The sequence below is a fragment of the Bufo bufo genome, chromosome 4 (assembly GCF_905171765.1).
Source record: "Bufo bufo chromosome 4, aBufBuf1.1, whole genome shotgun sequence".
NCBI classification, from domain to species: domain Eukaryota; kingdom Metazoa; phylum Chordata; class Amphibia; order Anura; family Bufonidae; genus Bufo; species Bufo bufo.
The window spans coordinates 99,491,491-99,504,313 of NC_053392.1; the positions used below are offsets into that span (position 1 = coordinate 99,491,491).

At 42.2% G+C, this 12,823-nt stretch overlaps 1 protein-coding gene across 1 annotated transcript in view; it reads right to left on the bottom strand.

Annotated features, from left to right (window-relative positions):
- SNTG2 (syntrophin gamma 2) overlaps positions 1 to 12,823 on the bottom strand; it is a 587,738-nt gene that overhangs the window by 308,680 nt on the left and 266,235 nt on the right. Inside the window, exon 10 of the mRNA XM_040429903.1 lies at positions 7,729 to 7,858. Coding sequence (XP_040285837.1) covers positions 7,729 to 7,858 — 130 coding nt within the window. The remainder of the gene's footprint in view (positions 1 to 7,728; positions 7,859 to 12,823) is intronic.

A 12,823-nucleotide genomic window follows, 5' to 3' on the forward strand; every position in this document is an offset into this window, starting at 1 on the left:
TCTGGGACTAGCCGGTTTGATGCACATCCCTTGCCTGGCGCATGTGCTGAATTTTGTGGTGCAGAGATTCCTTAAAAATTATGTTGATATGTGAGAGCTGCTGCATAAAGTGCGGACCGTCTGTGCGCGCTTTTCGGCGTTCTCACCCTGCTGCTGCTCGCTTGTCAGAGCTGCAGCGTAACTTCGGACTTCCCGCTCACCGCCTCATATGCAACGTGCCCACAAGGTGGAACTTCACCTTGCACATGCTGGCCAGACTGTGCGAGCAGCAGCAGGCAATAGTGGAGTTTCAGCTGCAGCACGCACGGGTGAGTCGCTCGGTGGAACAGCACCACTTCACCACCAATGACTGTGCCTCCATGCGAGACCTGTGTTCCTTGTTGTGCTGTTTCGAGTACTCCACCAACATGGCCAGTGCTGATAACACCGTTCTCAGCGTTACTATTCCACTTTAATGCCTCCTTGAAAAAACGCTCTTGGCGATGATGGAAGAGGATGTGGCACAGGAGGAGGACGAGGAAGAGGGATCATTTCGTAGGGTTTCCGGCAAGTCATTCACAAGTGGCTCCGAGGGTGGGTTCCTGCACCCACAAACGCCAGGTACACAATTGTCCAGCCAGGGCACAGTTCTGGAGCATGACGAGGTGGAGGATGAGGAGGAGTAGATGGAGGAGGAGGAACCATGTTCACAGCATGGTGGCACCCAGACCAGCTCATGACCATCACTGGTGCGTGGCTGGGGGGATACAGAGGACACAGATGATACAGCTCTCACAGAGGACAGCTTTTTGTTGCCTTTGGGCAGCCTGGCACACATGAGCGTTTACATGCTGCAGTGTCTCTGCAACGACCACAGAGTTTCCCAAATTCTAACTTGTGCTGATTACTGGGTGGCCACGCTGCTGGATCCCAGTTACAAGGACAACGTACCGTCCTTAATTCCCTCACTGGAGCGTTATTGTAAGATGTGCGAGTACAAGCGCACGCTGGTAGACGCGTTGCTGGTGGCATTCCCACCTGACAGCGGGGGCACAGTGGAAGCATAAGGCCAAGGCAGAGGAGGAGGAAGAGGTCGCCAACGCAGCTGGGGCACCGCTTGCACCTCAGAAGGCAGGGTTAGCATAGCCGAAATGTGGAAAAGCTTTGTCAGCACGCCACAACAACCAGCACCACCAGTTGATATGGAACGTTTTAGCAGGAGGCAGCATTTCACCAACATGGTGGAGCAGTATTTGTGCATACGCCTACACGTACTGAATGACGGGTCTGCCCCCTTCAGCTTTTGGGTTTCCAAATTGGGCACATGGCCTGAGATTGCCCTTTACGCCTTGGAGGTGCTGGCCTGCCTTGCAGCCGGTGTATTACCTCAATGTGTGTTTAGCACGGCAGGGGGCGTCATCACAGACAAGCGCAGCCGCCTGTCCACAGCAAATGTGGACAAGCTCACGTTCATTAAAATGAACCAGGCATGGATCCCTCAGGCCTTGTCCATACCTTGTGCAGAATAGACATGTATACCGGCCTTAACCAGCCATTGTTATACTGCAGCGCAATTGCTCATTCTTGTATTTTGGATATTTCACACTCTTTTAGAGTGTACCCTAATTTAAAAAAATTTAATTAAAACCAAAAACCAGTGTTGGCTACCTCGTCCACCTCCGCTTCCACCTACACCGCTACGTCCACTGCCTCCTCAAACTCCTACTCCATATGGAACTCCACCTCATAAATCAAATTGTTTATTTTTATTTGTACGTATTTTATTTTATGTCATTTCATTACTTTGTCATTAAAATTTTTGGGTGAAATTCACCAATTTTTGTATGTATAGTACCACTGCTATACCTACAGTAGTAGACCGGTAAAAAAAATATAAAAAAATTGTCATTTACATTTTCCGGTGAAATTCACCAATTTTTGGGTGTGATGTACCACTGATATACCTAGTAGAACGGTAAAAAAATATAAAAAATTGTCATTTACATTTTCGGGTGAAATTCACAAATTTGTGGGTGTATAGTATCTCTGCTATACCTAGTAGACAGGTTAAACAAAAAAAAAAAAAATTGTCAGTTACATTTTCTGGTGAAATTCACCAATTTTTGGGTGTGAAGTACCACTGCTATACCTAGCAGACAGGTTAAAAAATAAATAAATAGTTACATTTTCTGGTGAATATTTTATGTTAATTAAAGTCATTTTCCTATCCACTTGCCATGCTCTTAACCACATTTTGATGCCATTTGCAGCCCTCTAGCTCTTTTCATGACAGTTTTACAGCCATTTTAGTGCTCAAAATTCGGGTCCCCATTGACTTCAATGGGGTTCGGGGTCAGGTTCGGGTCAAGTTCGCGTCCCGCACTCAAACTTTTTTACAAAGTTCGGCCGAACCCGTCGAACCCCAACATCCAGGTGGACGCTCAACTCTACTGCTGGCCTTAATAAATTACCCCAAGGTTTCCCATTTTGGCAATTGGTGGGGGGCTACGCTATACATACAGTAGGTGATAATTGACAAAGATCAGAGTACCTCTTTATCTGTACTATTTAGGATGAATACATTGTTGTGGATGGATAATTTTATATACATACAGGAGATTTATTACTGTTACACTGAAAATCATGGTACACTATCCTCTTCCACCCTGGTACCTATAATAAATATGATGAAATAGTTGATCTTACCACATCTTAGAAGGTGTGCTCACTTTTCCCAGGCACATCAATAAAGTATGAATCGAAAAAAGGGGCAGTGGCTTCATAAACTTAGCATTTAGCCCATATGCCATGTTAGTCAATGTGCTGCAAATATTTGATATTTAGATAATTTTACATTTGAATTACTGCAATATTTACTATACTTTAAATTTGAGGCAGATGGGCTCACACCGTATGATCAAACTGTGTGCCAAGATCCTCACATTAAAAGTGAATAGAGCAGTAATGGAAATTAAAATGTATGCATATATCTTAGTGAAGCTGTTTCTTTCTTCACTAGAGTACTTCAGTCATAGCAGGTTTACATGTGCACTTTTATTTCATTTTCTTAGGGCCTGGATACCTGCTTTTGGAATTTTTGGGTAGTTGCTGCACCCATCTTTGTTGTGTACTCGTGAGAAAAGCTGTTTTTAATTACAGCAGATTTAACCTCACATTTAAGGCCATATGAACATAAAAATGTCAGTTCAGGCAATCTGAGAGAACACATAACTCCCTCATTGCTTTGCTGTCACATTGAATATTGTACAATCTCAAATCCTTTAAATTGAACCACAAGTACTGATTATTGTAAAAATTTGGTTTGTACACAAATTGATTCTGAGAGAGATAGAGCGAGAGAGAGAGAGAGAGAGAGAGAGAGAGACAGAGACAGAGAGAGAGAGAAAGATCCTGCTATGCTTTTATTGATTTCTGTTAAAAAAAATATACAAATTTGTACGTCACAGTTGGCATCAAAAAGAATTACTTTTTTTGTCAGGAAAGCGGAAAAATATTCAAATTGCCTTATATTTTATAAAATGGATAAGAAAGGTAATTCTATCTGATGCCAACTGATATTAGACATGCTAATTTGAAAATATTTTTTTTCCCCAGAAACCAAGAGGAATGTGCTTACAATAATCATCACATATATTAACTGGTCTCTATAATTGAAATGGTGATGATACCTGTGACGGACTGAACCGTTACTGGGGCTGCTGGAGAAGCCTAAGGGCCAGCCTCCTTCCTGCAGACTATGGACCGAGAACTGTGGAGACCCCCTGAGACCTTTTGGGGTTACAAGGAGCTATGAACCCTGATTTATGTGTGTAAATTATATGCCACATATTTCCTATGGCCCATTGGAGGAGGTGTGGTGTGGATTCAGCGACACAAAAAGGGTTAACTCTGCACTGAGACTCCCACTGATTGTGTTGGTGATGGGATTAAGAGGATTGATTATAATGGCAGCCGACTCGTAGATGAGTAGATCACCATATGATGCACTCAGGAGATAATCCCATCACATGTGTCTCCTCTTCCCATTTATTCATTATGGAGGGGGTGAAGATGTCTGTTTCCATGCTCATTGTTGATTGTGTCAAAGACAATGCCATTGTGTTTGTTAATTGCATCACAGACAATGCCATTGTGTTTGCTGAATAGGGTTAGTTTTTGTGTTTAAACTGTACAGGATTGGCTGCTATGTCATGTCCTCAGTTCCCAACCAGGTCCACGGGGGTGGTACCCTTGTTGTAAAATGTGTATATAAGTCAATGCTGTGTGTTCAATAAAGAGTTCCTGTTTTACCCTTCATCATGTTGAGGCTGGTGTTTGGGTAACTGATCAACACTGGGGATTGCTATACGCTGAAGATTTGCTATACTCCCCTGGCTATAACTACTAGCTCTTGTAAGAGCTGTTCCTGCTCTCTGGATTTAGGAGAGGTTCACCCACTGGAGCCTGGAGCCTTGTCGTAGGTCCAGGGTGGGTAGGAGACGGCGAGACCTCAACCAAGCTTTGGCGGTTCGTGGGGTCTGTGGTGGTTATGGTGTCAAGTGGAGTGCTTGGAGTCCTCGGGAAGCGCTAGGAGCATCCATCGACGGAGGTACCCGGTCGGGGTGCCAGGAGATCCGTTACAATACCCACCAAAAGGTACCTCCAAGGCCTCTCAACTAGCAATGCTAATTCTATCTGCTCTGCTCTTTTGTCCTGAAATAGTTAGTTAAAGATATGTGGCTGGCTTAGCTATTTATCAAGTTGCTTCAAGCTGTGTCAAGTCTGTTTAAAATGCTAACCAATAACTGGAAGGCCATGCTGTAGTTGTCAGTTATTCATCTTCTATTAATCGTTTTTGGAGACAACTGAATTGCATATGTTTTCTACATGTGGGTCTCTCTTAAATTGCAAAATATTTTGTTTGTTGGGTTGGAATCCAATTTTTGGGGAAAATTCAGGATGAATTCCATATTGACAGAATCAATTTGCTAATCTCTAGTATGTATATTTATACATATCTTCTTGTGCTTTATAGATTATAGATTAATATATATTAATCCCCTATTTTTTATCCACTAAGTTTTTAATGATAGCTTCAAACTGTTCAATTATGCTTGTCTGGAAAAGTAACATGCAAGCTAGTCTTCTTTCCAAAAGGAAACCTATGTCATATCTGGAATCCAGCTCTTTCTGGTTAACTACCCTTTAATACAGCTGAGCAAAGTAACTTTGCTTTGCTGCCCAAGAGGCCTTGGTTGGGGTACTATTTCATCTTATGGAGGATGCTAAGCATGCATGAGAAGTATCAAAAGTCAGTCAACGTTCCTCTGGGTTTCTAGGAAAAAGTTAAATTAAATTTTTTCCCAGAACCCAGAGGCATTGTATGTCCTACAATATTCCACACACATATTACAGACAATCAATCTCCCTCTCTCTCTCATCCTATATAATTAAAGCGCAGTGTGAGTGCTCTGTGGGCGTGTGTGTGTCACCAGTTTTGCACTGGGCATGCGCGGCGGGGCAACCAATCAGGGCACAGCTCTCCACACGCGGCCGCACCGCCCACAGTATCACGCTGCCCAATCAGGACATGGCGCTGACACTCTGCTTCAAATAAATGTTTAACCCCTTCCATGCCACGGTCCTTAGGGACCACTGTGTGGAAGGGGCTAACCATCGGGCCGCTGCTCTGCCCTGGCAGCGGCGCGATGCTTGAAGGGTTAATGCCCCGCACACAACACCCCCGCCCCCCCCTTTCAAGATGGCAGTGCGTGCAGCACCGCCCCCTTTTAGGATGGCAGAGCGGCAGCGGGGTAGAGTGTTAGCTGTAATGTATAGCTAACACTCTGCTTGAAACCTTCCTTAGAGATCATTCTATGGAGGGGCTAACCATCGGGCCGCAGCTCTGCTGTGGCAGCGGCCGATGCTTGAAAGGTAAACTGAAGAGGGAGCTCCCTCACCCTTTGGGCTGCTGCGCTGTGCCAGCGTCCCAATGGTTACCATGGCAACTGGACACCTTCACAGGCATCCGGCTTGCCGTGGTATATCTAAGCCTGATCAGGCTCCTGCCTTTAGCATTGCTGTGTCCGTAACAAACTGCTCTATAAAAATAGTATGTGATACAACCCGGCTGGTGAACGCTGTAAAAAAATAAAATAAAACATGTGCCAAAAAAGCCTTTTTTTTTATCACCTTACATCACAAAAAGTGTAATGCCAAGCTATCAAAAATTAATATATGTGCTCCAAAATGGTACCAATCAAACCATCATCTCTTCCAGCAAAAAATGAGACCATACCTAAGACAATCTCCCCCCCCCAAAAAAAAATATGGCTTTCAGAAAATGCAAACACAAAAACATGATTTAAAAAAAAAAAAAAACTATTGTGTGAATCCAAAATAAAATAAAAAAATAGACTTATTAGGTATTGCCGCATAGTTACGACCTGCTCTATAAAAAAAAACTGTGCCAAAACAGCCATTTTTTGGTCACCCTGCCTCATAAAAAAAGTTTTATATATATATATATATATATATATATATACACACACACACACGCACACACACAATGCACAACCGCCTCTAGTAAAAGATTTCTATACTGCAGGAATAACCCTAATAATAACATGCCCCCCGCACCGCTCACACCAGCGTGCCAACCAATCAGGACAAGGCACTCCACCTGCGCGCCGGCAAACAGGTTGGAGTGCCACCATTTCTGTTCGTCAGTCCCAGCCGCCCTTTCTGTTCACAGCACTATTAGTCATATAGAGCGGAGCCCCTGTCAGCAGTCTGACCTACCAGTTGCTACCAGCAGTCTCAGCACCAGCAGTCAGTGCACAGTCACCAGTCACAGTGCCAGCAGTGTCAGCCGCAGCCTGCAGTCTCAGCCACCAGCCACAGTCAGCAGTCTTAGCCACAGCCAGCACTCAGTGCCAGCAGTCTCAGCCACAAGCCACAGCCAGCAATCTCAGCCACAGCCGCCAGTCTCAGCCACAGCCGCCAGTCTCGGCCACCAGCCACCAGTCTCAGCCACCAGTCAGTGTGGTCAAGTTCCCTTGCCATTTAATCCAGACTGTTCCTACTAATGTTTATGCACTACAGTTCTAGTGCCCGTTATTGTAACGAGCTTAATGTCTAGTTAAAACTATAAACAGAAAGATCTGGCATGGATGGCCATTTTGGGGCTTGTCCCTGTGAACTTTCATGTATGCCTGTGGGTTATGCAACACCTGGAACTGCTCCAAGTGCCCATTTGCAGGAGGAACACCCTTGCACCCCATTATGGCAGTGTCCATTTGCACAACTGCTGTCAGATACTCTGGAAAATGAACTGAGAGACTATTCCAGGTAAAGCCTGAAGCACGCCATGGTGCTAGGTAGACTTTTCCATGAGACACACATCGCTATCCAGGAGTCCTGGCATCTTATGAACTGCTTTAAGTAAAAAAAATTTGGCTTGCAAGGAAATAATTTGTTATGAAGTGTAAATTATATACATTTTTCACATACAATCTGCAGTTGATGTGCTGCAGTTAAAGACTGCAGCACTTTATACCTATTGATGTTTTTCAATGTTTCCTAGTCCTATAAATGATTGGTGAGCTGTTGAGGGAATAACATAAAAAGAAGAAAAGCAAAAGAACTGCAGCCCTTCCTTATGAAAGTCAGCTGTGTTCCAGTAGTTTCTTTCTTTATTCTGTATACATATTATTAGTCCAGAAGCATCAAAACAGGTAATTAACTTACATTTTGTAAAGTCAGATCGCTAATGTTTGTAGATATTGCTCGTAGCCAGTCTGCACTGTCATGCGCTGAGTTAAACTGGAGGGTCCCAGAGCTGACTCCATCTTGGGCCAGAAGTTCAAACGAGTTTGGTCTATCATAAACAGAAGACATTCACCATTACTTAATGATTCACGATGTATCAGCTTATTGTATAGCATTTACTCGTCAGTTTGGTAAGCTGTAGATTCCATGGTATCGTGTCATGGGGATCCTTGTGACATTGTAAACAGCGACAGACCTTCTCTACCAGTTGGAGACCTTCATATGGAACATTTAAAGTGTAACTGTCATGTTTTCAAAAATACATTTTAGGATATGTTACTACTGCTGCAATATCATGCATAAAGCAATCTTTAGTTTCTTCACATATGTACCATTGTTTACCTTGAGTTTTCCCCTTAGTTACAGCTGTTTTAGCCTCTATAATATGAGGATCTTCTCAAGATGGCTCTGCTGCCAGTTCTCTGAGGGCAAAACTGCCTTCCCTCGCTTCACAAACACTTGCCTTAGCGAGCAGCTTCCTGCCAGCCAATCAGAATGGATTACTGAGAGACACGACTACTCACGCTGAAGCCTAATGCAGGCATGCAAGGTGGAGGACCACCCCTCTGTCTTCTGTTTATAATAAAAGGAAGACAGACAAGCCATAGCAACGGTCTTTTATGGGACCAGAGGAAAGGGACAGGGGACATTATTGAAAGCTGTTATTATAAGGTAATTGCAGATCTTTTGACAATCACTTTAAGCTTACAATGGGTTTATTACTTACAGGCACTATACAAAGTATGTTTTAGAGAGAAAACTAAAGTGGTAATTTTTTATGTAAGTCCCATGTTGTTAAAAAATTTGTGACTCTTAGACCTTTTCTTACCCTCTAACCACTTTTGTAAAATAGTGGGCAGGGCATGAGTTGGAATGAGGCAGGTCGCAGGCGTAACTACTGCAGCTCAACACATTTCGCAATTTTAGCACCAGATAACTGGCACACATTACACTTGAAATCTAGCCAAATCCTGGCTGGCATAGAGGTCAGTTGAAACGCACCACAATTATTAAGAGGTATGCACTTCCTAATAATTATGGTGAATCTCACAGCAGTCTTAATAAATCTCTCCCTGTATATTTGGAGTAAGGATAGACAATCTTACTCTGACATGTTTCATAATGACAGCTTTTGGTCAGAGTTCTGCAGCTCCAACATCTTAGGATAGGCTGTCAATGTTTCATTGGTGGGAGTTTGATCTCCAGGACCCCCACTTACAGCTCACTGTAGGGGCTGTGGCTCTTATACATGTTGTTAACAGGCACCTTGATTCTTCCAAAAGAGTGATGATGCCTGGTACTGCAGATTGTTGCACTCAATCGAATGTGACTGATGAGGCAAGCTGAATTTTCAGGCACAGTTGCTTGTCCCGGAGAACTACATTAACGCCTCATTTACATGACCGTATTTTCATTCCACGTCCAATCCAGATTTTGCAAAGATTACACGCAGACCTATTTATTTATAGGGGGCTGCAGATACTGTAGTTAGCACATGGATGTCATTTGTTGTGCCGCAAATGATAGAATGTGTCCTATCTTTGTTTGTTAGGCATTTTGACAATGGGGCTTGCGAAAAGTGCGGTGTGCACACATCTGGTATCCCGCATTTTGCTGCCTGCAAAATGGAAACAGCCATGTGAATGTATTCTGATACCTTACCTGATCTGTGCAATCAGACATCCTACTATGTTACTATTCATCTAAGAATCAAAAATCTAAAATAATAAAAATAAAAAAATAACTTAGTCTGTGAAATAATTTTCCATACTAACTACAGAAGTTTATGATTAAAAATTTATTTTTTTGTCGTTTGTTCAACATTGAAAAAAAAGAAATGTCCTTTGACAAAAAGCATCATTAGGGATGAGCGAACCCGAACTGTATAGTTCGGGTTCGTACCGAATTTTGGGGTGTCCGTGACACGGACCCGAACCCGAACATTTTCGTAAAAGTCCGGGTTCGGGTTCGGTGTTCGGCGCTTTCTTGGCGCTTTTTGAAAGGCTGCAAAGCAGCCAATCAACAAGCGTCATACTACTTGCCCCAAGAGGCCATCACAGCCTTGCCTACTATTGGCATGGCTGTGATTGGCCAGTGCACCATGTGACCCAGCCTCTATTTAAGCTGGAGTCATGTAGCGCCGCACGTCACTCTGCTATGATCAGCATAGGGAGAGGTTGCAGCTGCGACGTTAGGGCGAGATTAGGCAGATTAACTCCTCCAAAAGACTTCATTCTGTGATCGATCTGCAGCTGTGGATCATTGAAGTGCTATTATTGACTTGCTCACTTTTTTGAGGCTGCCCAGAGCGTTTTTAGATCACTTTTTTTCTGGGGTGATCGGCGGCCATTTTGTGACTTGTGGTGCGCCAGCACGAGCTATCACCATATGTATTTAACCATCGATAGTGTGGTTATTTTGTGCTATATCCTACATCAGCTGCAGGCTGAGCCTGTGTCACCGAAGTGCATTTAACCATCAACAGTCTGGTTATTTTTTGGCCATATACTACATCAGCTGCAGGCTGAGCCTGTTTCACCCAAGTGCATTTAACCATCAACAGTGTGGTTATTTTTTGGCCATATATTACATCAGGGGCAAGTTGAGCCTGTCACCCAGCGCCTAAAAAATAGACCTGACATTTCTATTCAACCAAATCTGCACAGTTTTAGCTGGTCAAGTTATTTGTAGTGACCGTCAAAGCAGACTTTTTGTTCTGGTTTGAAAAAGCATTCCCAAATTTGCCATTCTGAAAATAACTAGTTTGTGGTATTTGAGGCCTACTTGAAAACTATCCCAAAAAGAAAATCTTACATTGAAGTTATTGATAGTGTCATTCAGAAAAACCTAAGACACACGCTAGCGTGCTGATAGAAGTGTCATTCTGTGATTAAACCTATAACTGTCACACAGCGCAAAAAAAAAACAGGTCTCACATCTCTATTCAACCAAATCTGCACAGTTTTAGCTGGTCAAGTTATTTGTAGTGACCGTCAAAGCAGACTTTTTGTTCTGGGTTGAAAAAGCATTCCCAAATTTGCCATTCTGAAAATAACTAGTTTGTGGTATTTCAGGCCTACTTGAAATCTATCCCAAAAAGAAAATCTTACATTGAAGTTATTGATAGTGTCATTCAGAAAAACCTAAGACACACGCTAGCGTGCTGATAGAAGTGTCATTCTGTGATTAAACCTATTAATGTCACACAGCGCAAAAAAAAACACGTCTCACATCTCTATTCAACCAAATCTGCACAGTTTTAGCTGGTCAAGTTATTTGTAGTGACCGTCAAAGCAGACTTTTTGTTCTGGGTTGAAAAAGCATTCCCAAATTTGCCATTCTGAAAATAACTAGTTTGTGGTATTTCAGGCCTACTTGAAATCTATCCCAAAAAGAAAATCTTACATTGAAGTTATTGATAGTGTCATTCAGAAAAACCTAAGACACACGCTAGCGTGCTGATAGAAGTGTCATTCTGTGATTAAACCTATAACTGTCACACAGCGCAAAAAAAAACAGGTCTCAGATCTCTATTCAACCAAATCTGCACAGTTTTAGCTGGTCAAGTTATTTGCAGTGACCGTCAAAGCAGACTTTTTGTTCTGGGTTGAAAAAGCATTCCCAAATTTGCCATTCTGAAAATAACTAGTTTGTGGTATTTCAGGCCTACTTGAAATCTATCCCAAAAAGAAAATCTTACATTGAAGTTATTGATAGTGTCATTCAGAAAAACCTAAGACACACGCTAGCGTGCTGATAGAAGTGTCATTCTGTGATTAAACCTATAACTGTCACACAGCGCAAAAAAAAAAAACAGGTCTCACATCTCTATTCAACCAAATCTGCACAGTTTTAGCTGGTCAAGTTATTTGTAGTGACCGTCAAAGCAGACTTTTTGTTCTGGGTTGAAAAAGCATTCCCAAATTTGCCATTCTGAAAATAACTAGTTTGTGGTATTTGAGGCCTACTTGAAATCTATCCCAAAAAGAAAATCTTACATTGAAGTTATTGATAGTGTCATTCAAAAAAACCTAAGACACACGCTAGCGTGCTGATAGAAGTGTCATTCTGTGATTAAACCTATAACTGTCACACAGCGCAAAAAAAAACAGGTTTAACATCTCTATTCAACCAAATCTGCACAGTTTTAGCTGGTCAAGTTATTTGTAGTGACCGTCAAAGCAGACTTTTTGTTCTGGGTTGAAAAAGCATTCCCAAATTTGCCATTCTGAAAATAACTAGTTTGTGGTATTTCAGGCCTACTTGAAATCTATCCCAAAAAGAAAATCTTACATTGAAGTTATTGATAGTGTCATTCAGAAAAACCTAAGACACACGCTAGCTTGCTGATAGAAGTGTCATTCTGTGATTAAACCTATAACTGTCACACAGCGCAAAAAAAAACAGGTCTCACATCTCTATTCAACCAAATCTGCACAGTTTTAGCTGGTCAAGTTATTTGTAGTGACCGTCAAAGCAGACTTTTTGTTCTGGTTTGAAAAAGCATTCCCAAATTTGCCATTCTGAAAATAACTAGTTTGTGGTATTTGAGGCCTACTTGAAAACTATCCCAAAAAGAAAATCTTACATTGAAGTTATTGATAGTGTCATTCAGAAAAACCTAAGACACACGCTAGCGTGCTGATAGAAGTGTCATTCTGTGATTAAACCTATAACTGTCACACAGCGCAAAAAAAAAACAGGTCTCACATCTCTATTCAACCAAATCTGCACAGTTTTAGCTGGTCAAGTTATTTGTAGTGACCGTCAAAGCAGACTTTTTGTTCTGGGTTGAAAAAGCATTCCCAAATTTGCCATTCTGAAAATAACTAGTTTGTGGTATTTCAGGCCTACTTGAAATCTATCCCAAAAAGAAAATCTTACATTGAAGTTATTGATAGTGTCATTCAGAAAAACCTAAGACACACGCTAGCGTGCTGATAGAAGTGTCATTCTGTGATTAAACCTATTAATGTCACACAGCGCAAAAAAAAACACGTCTCACATCTCTATT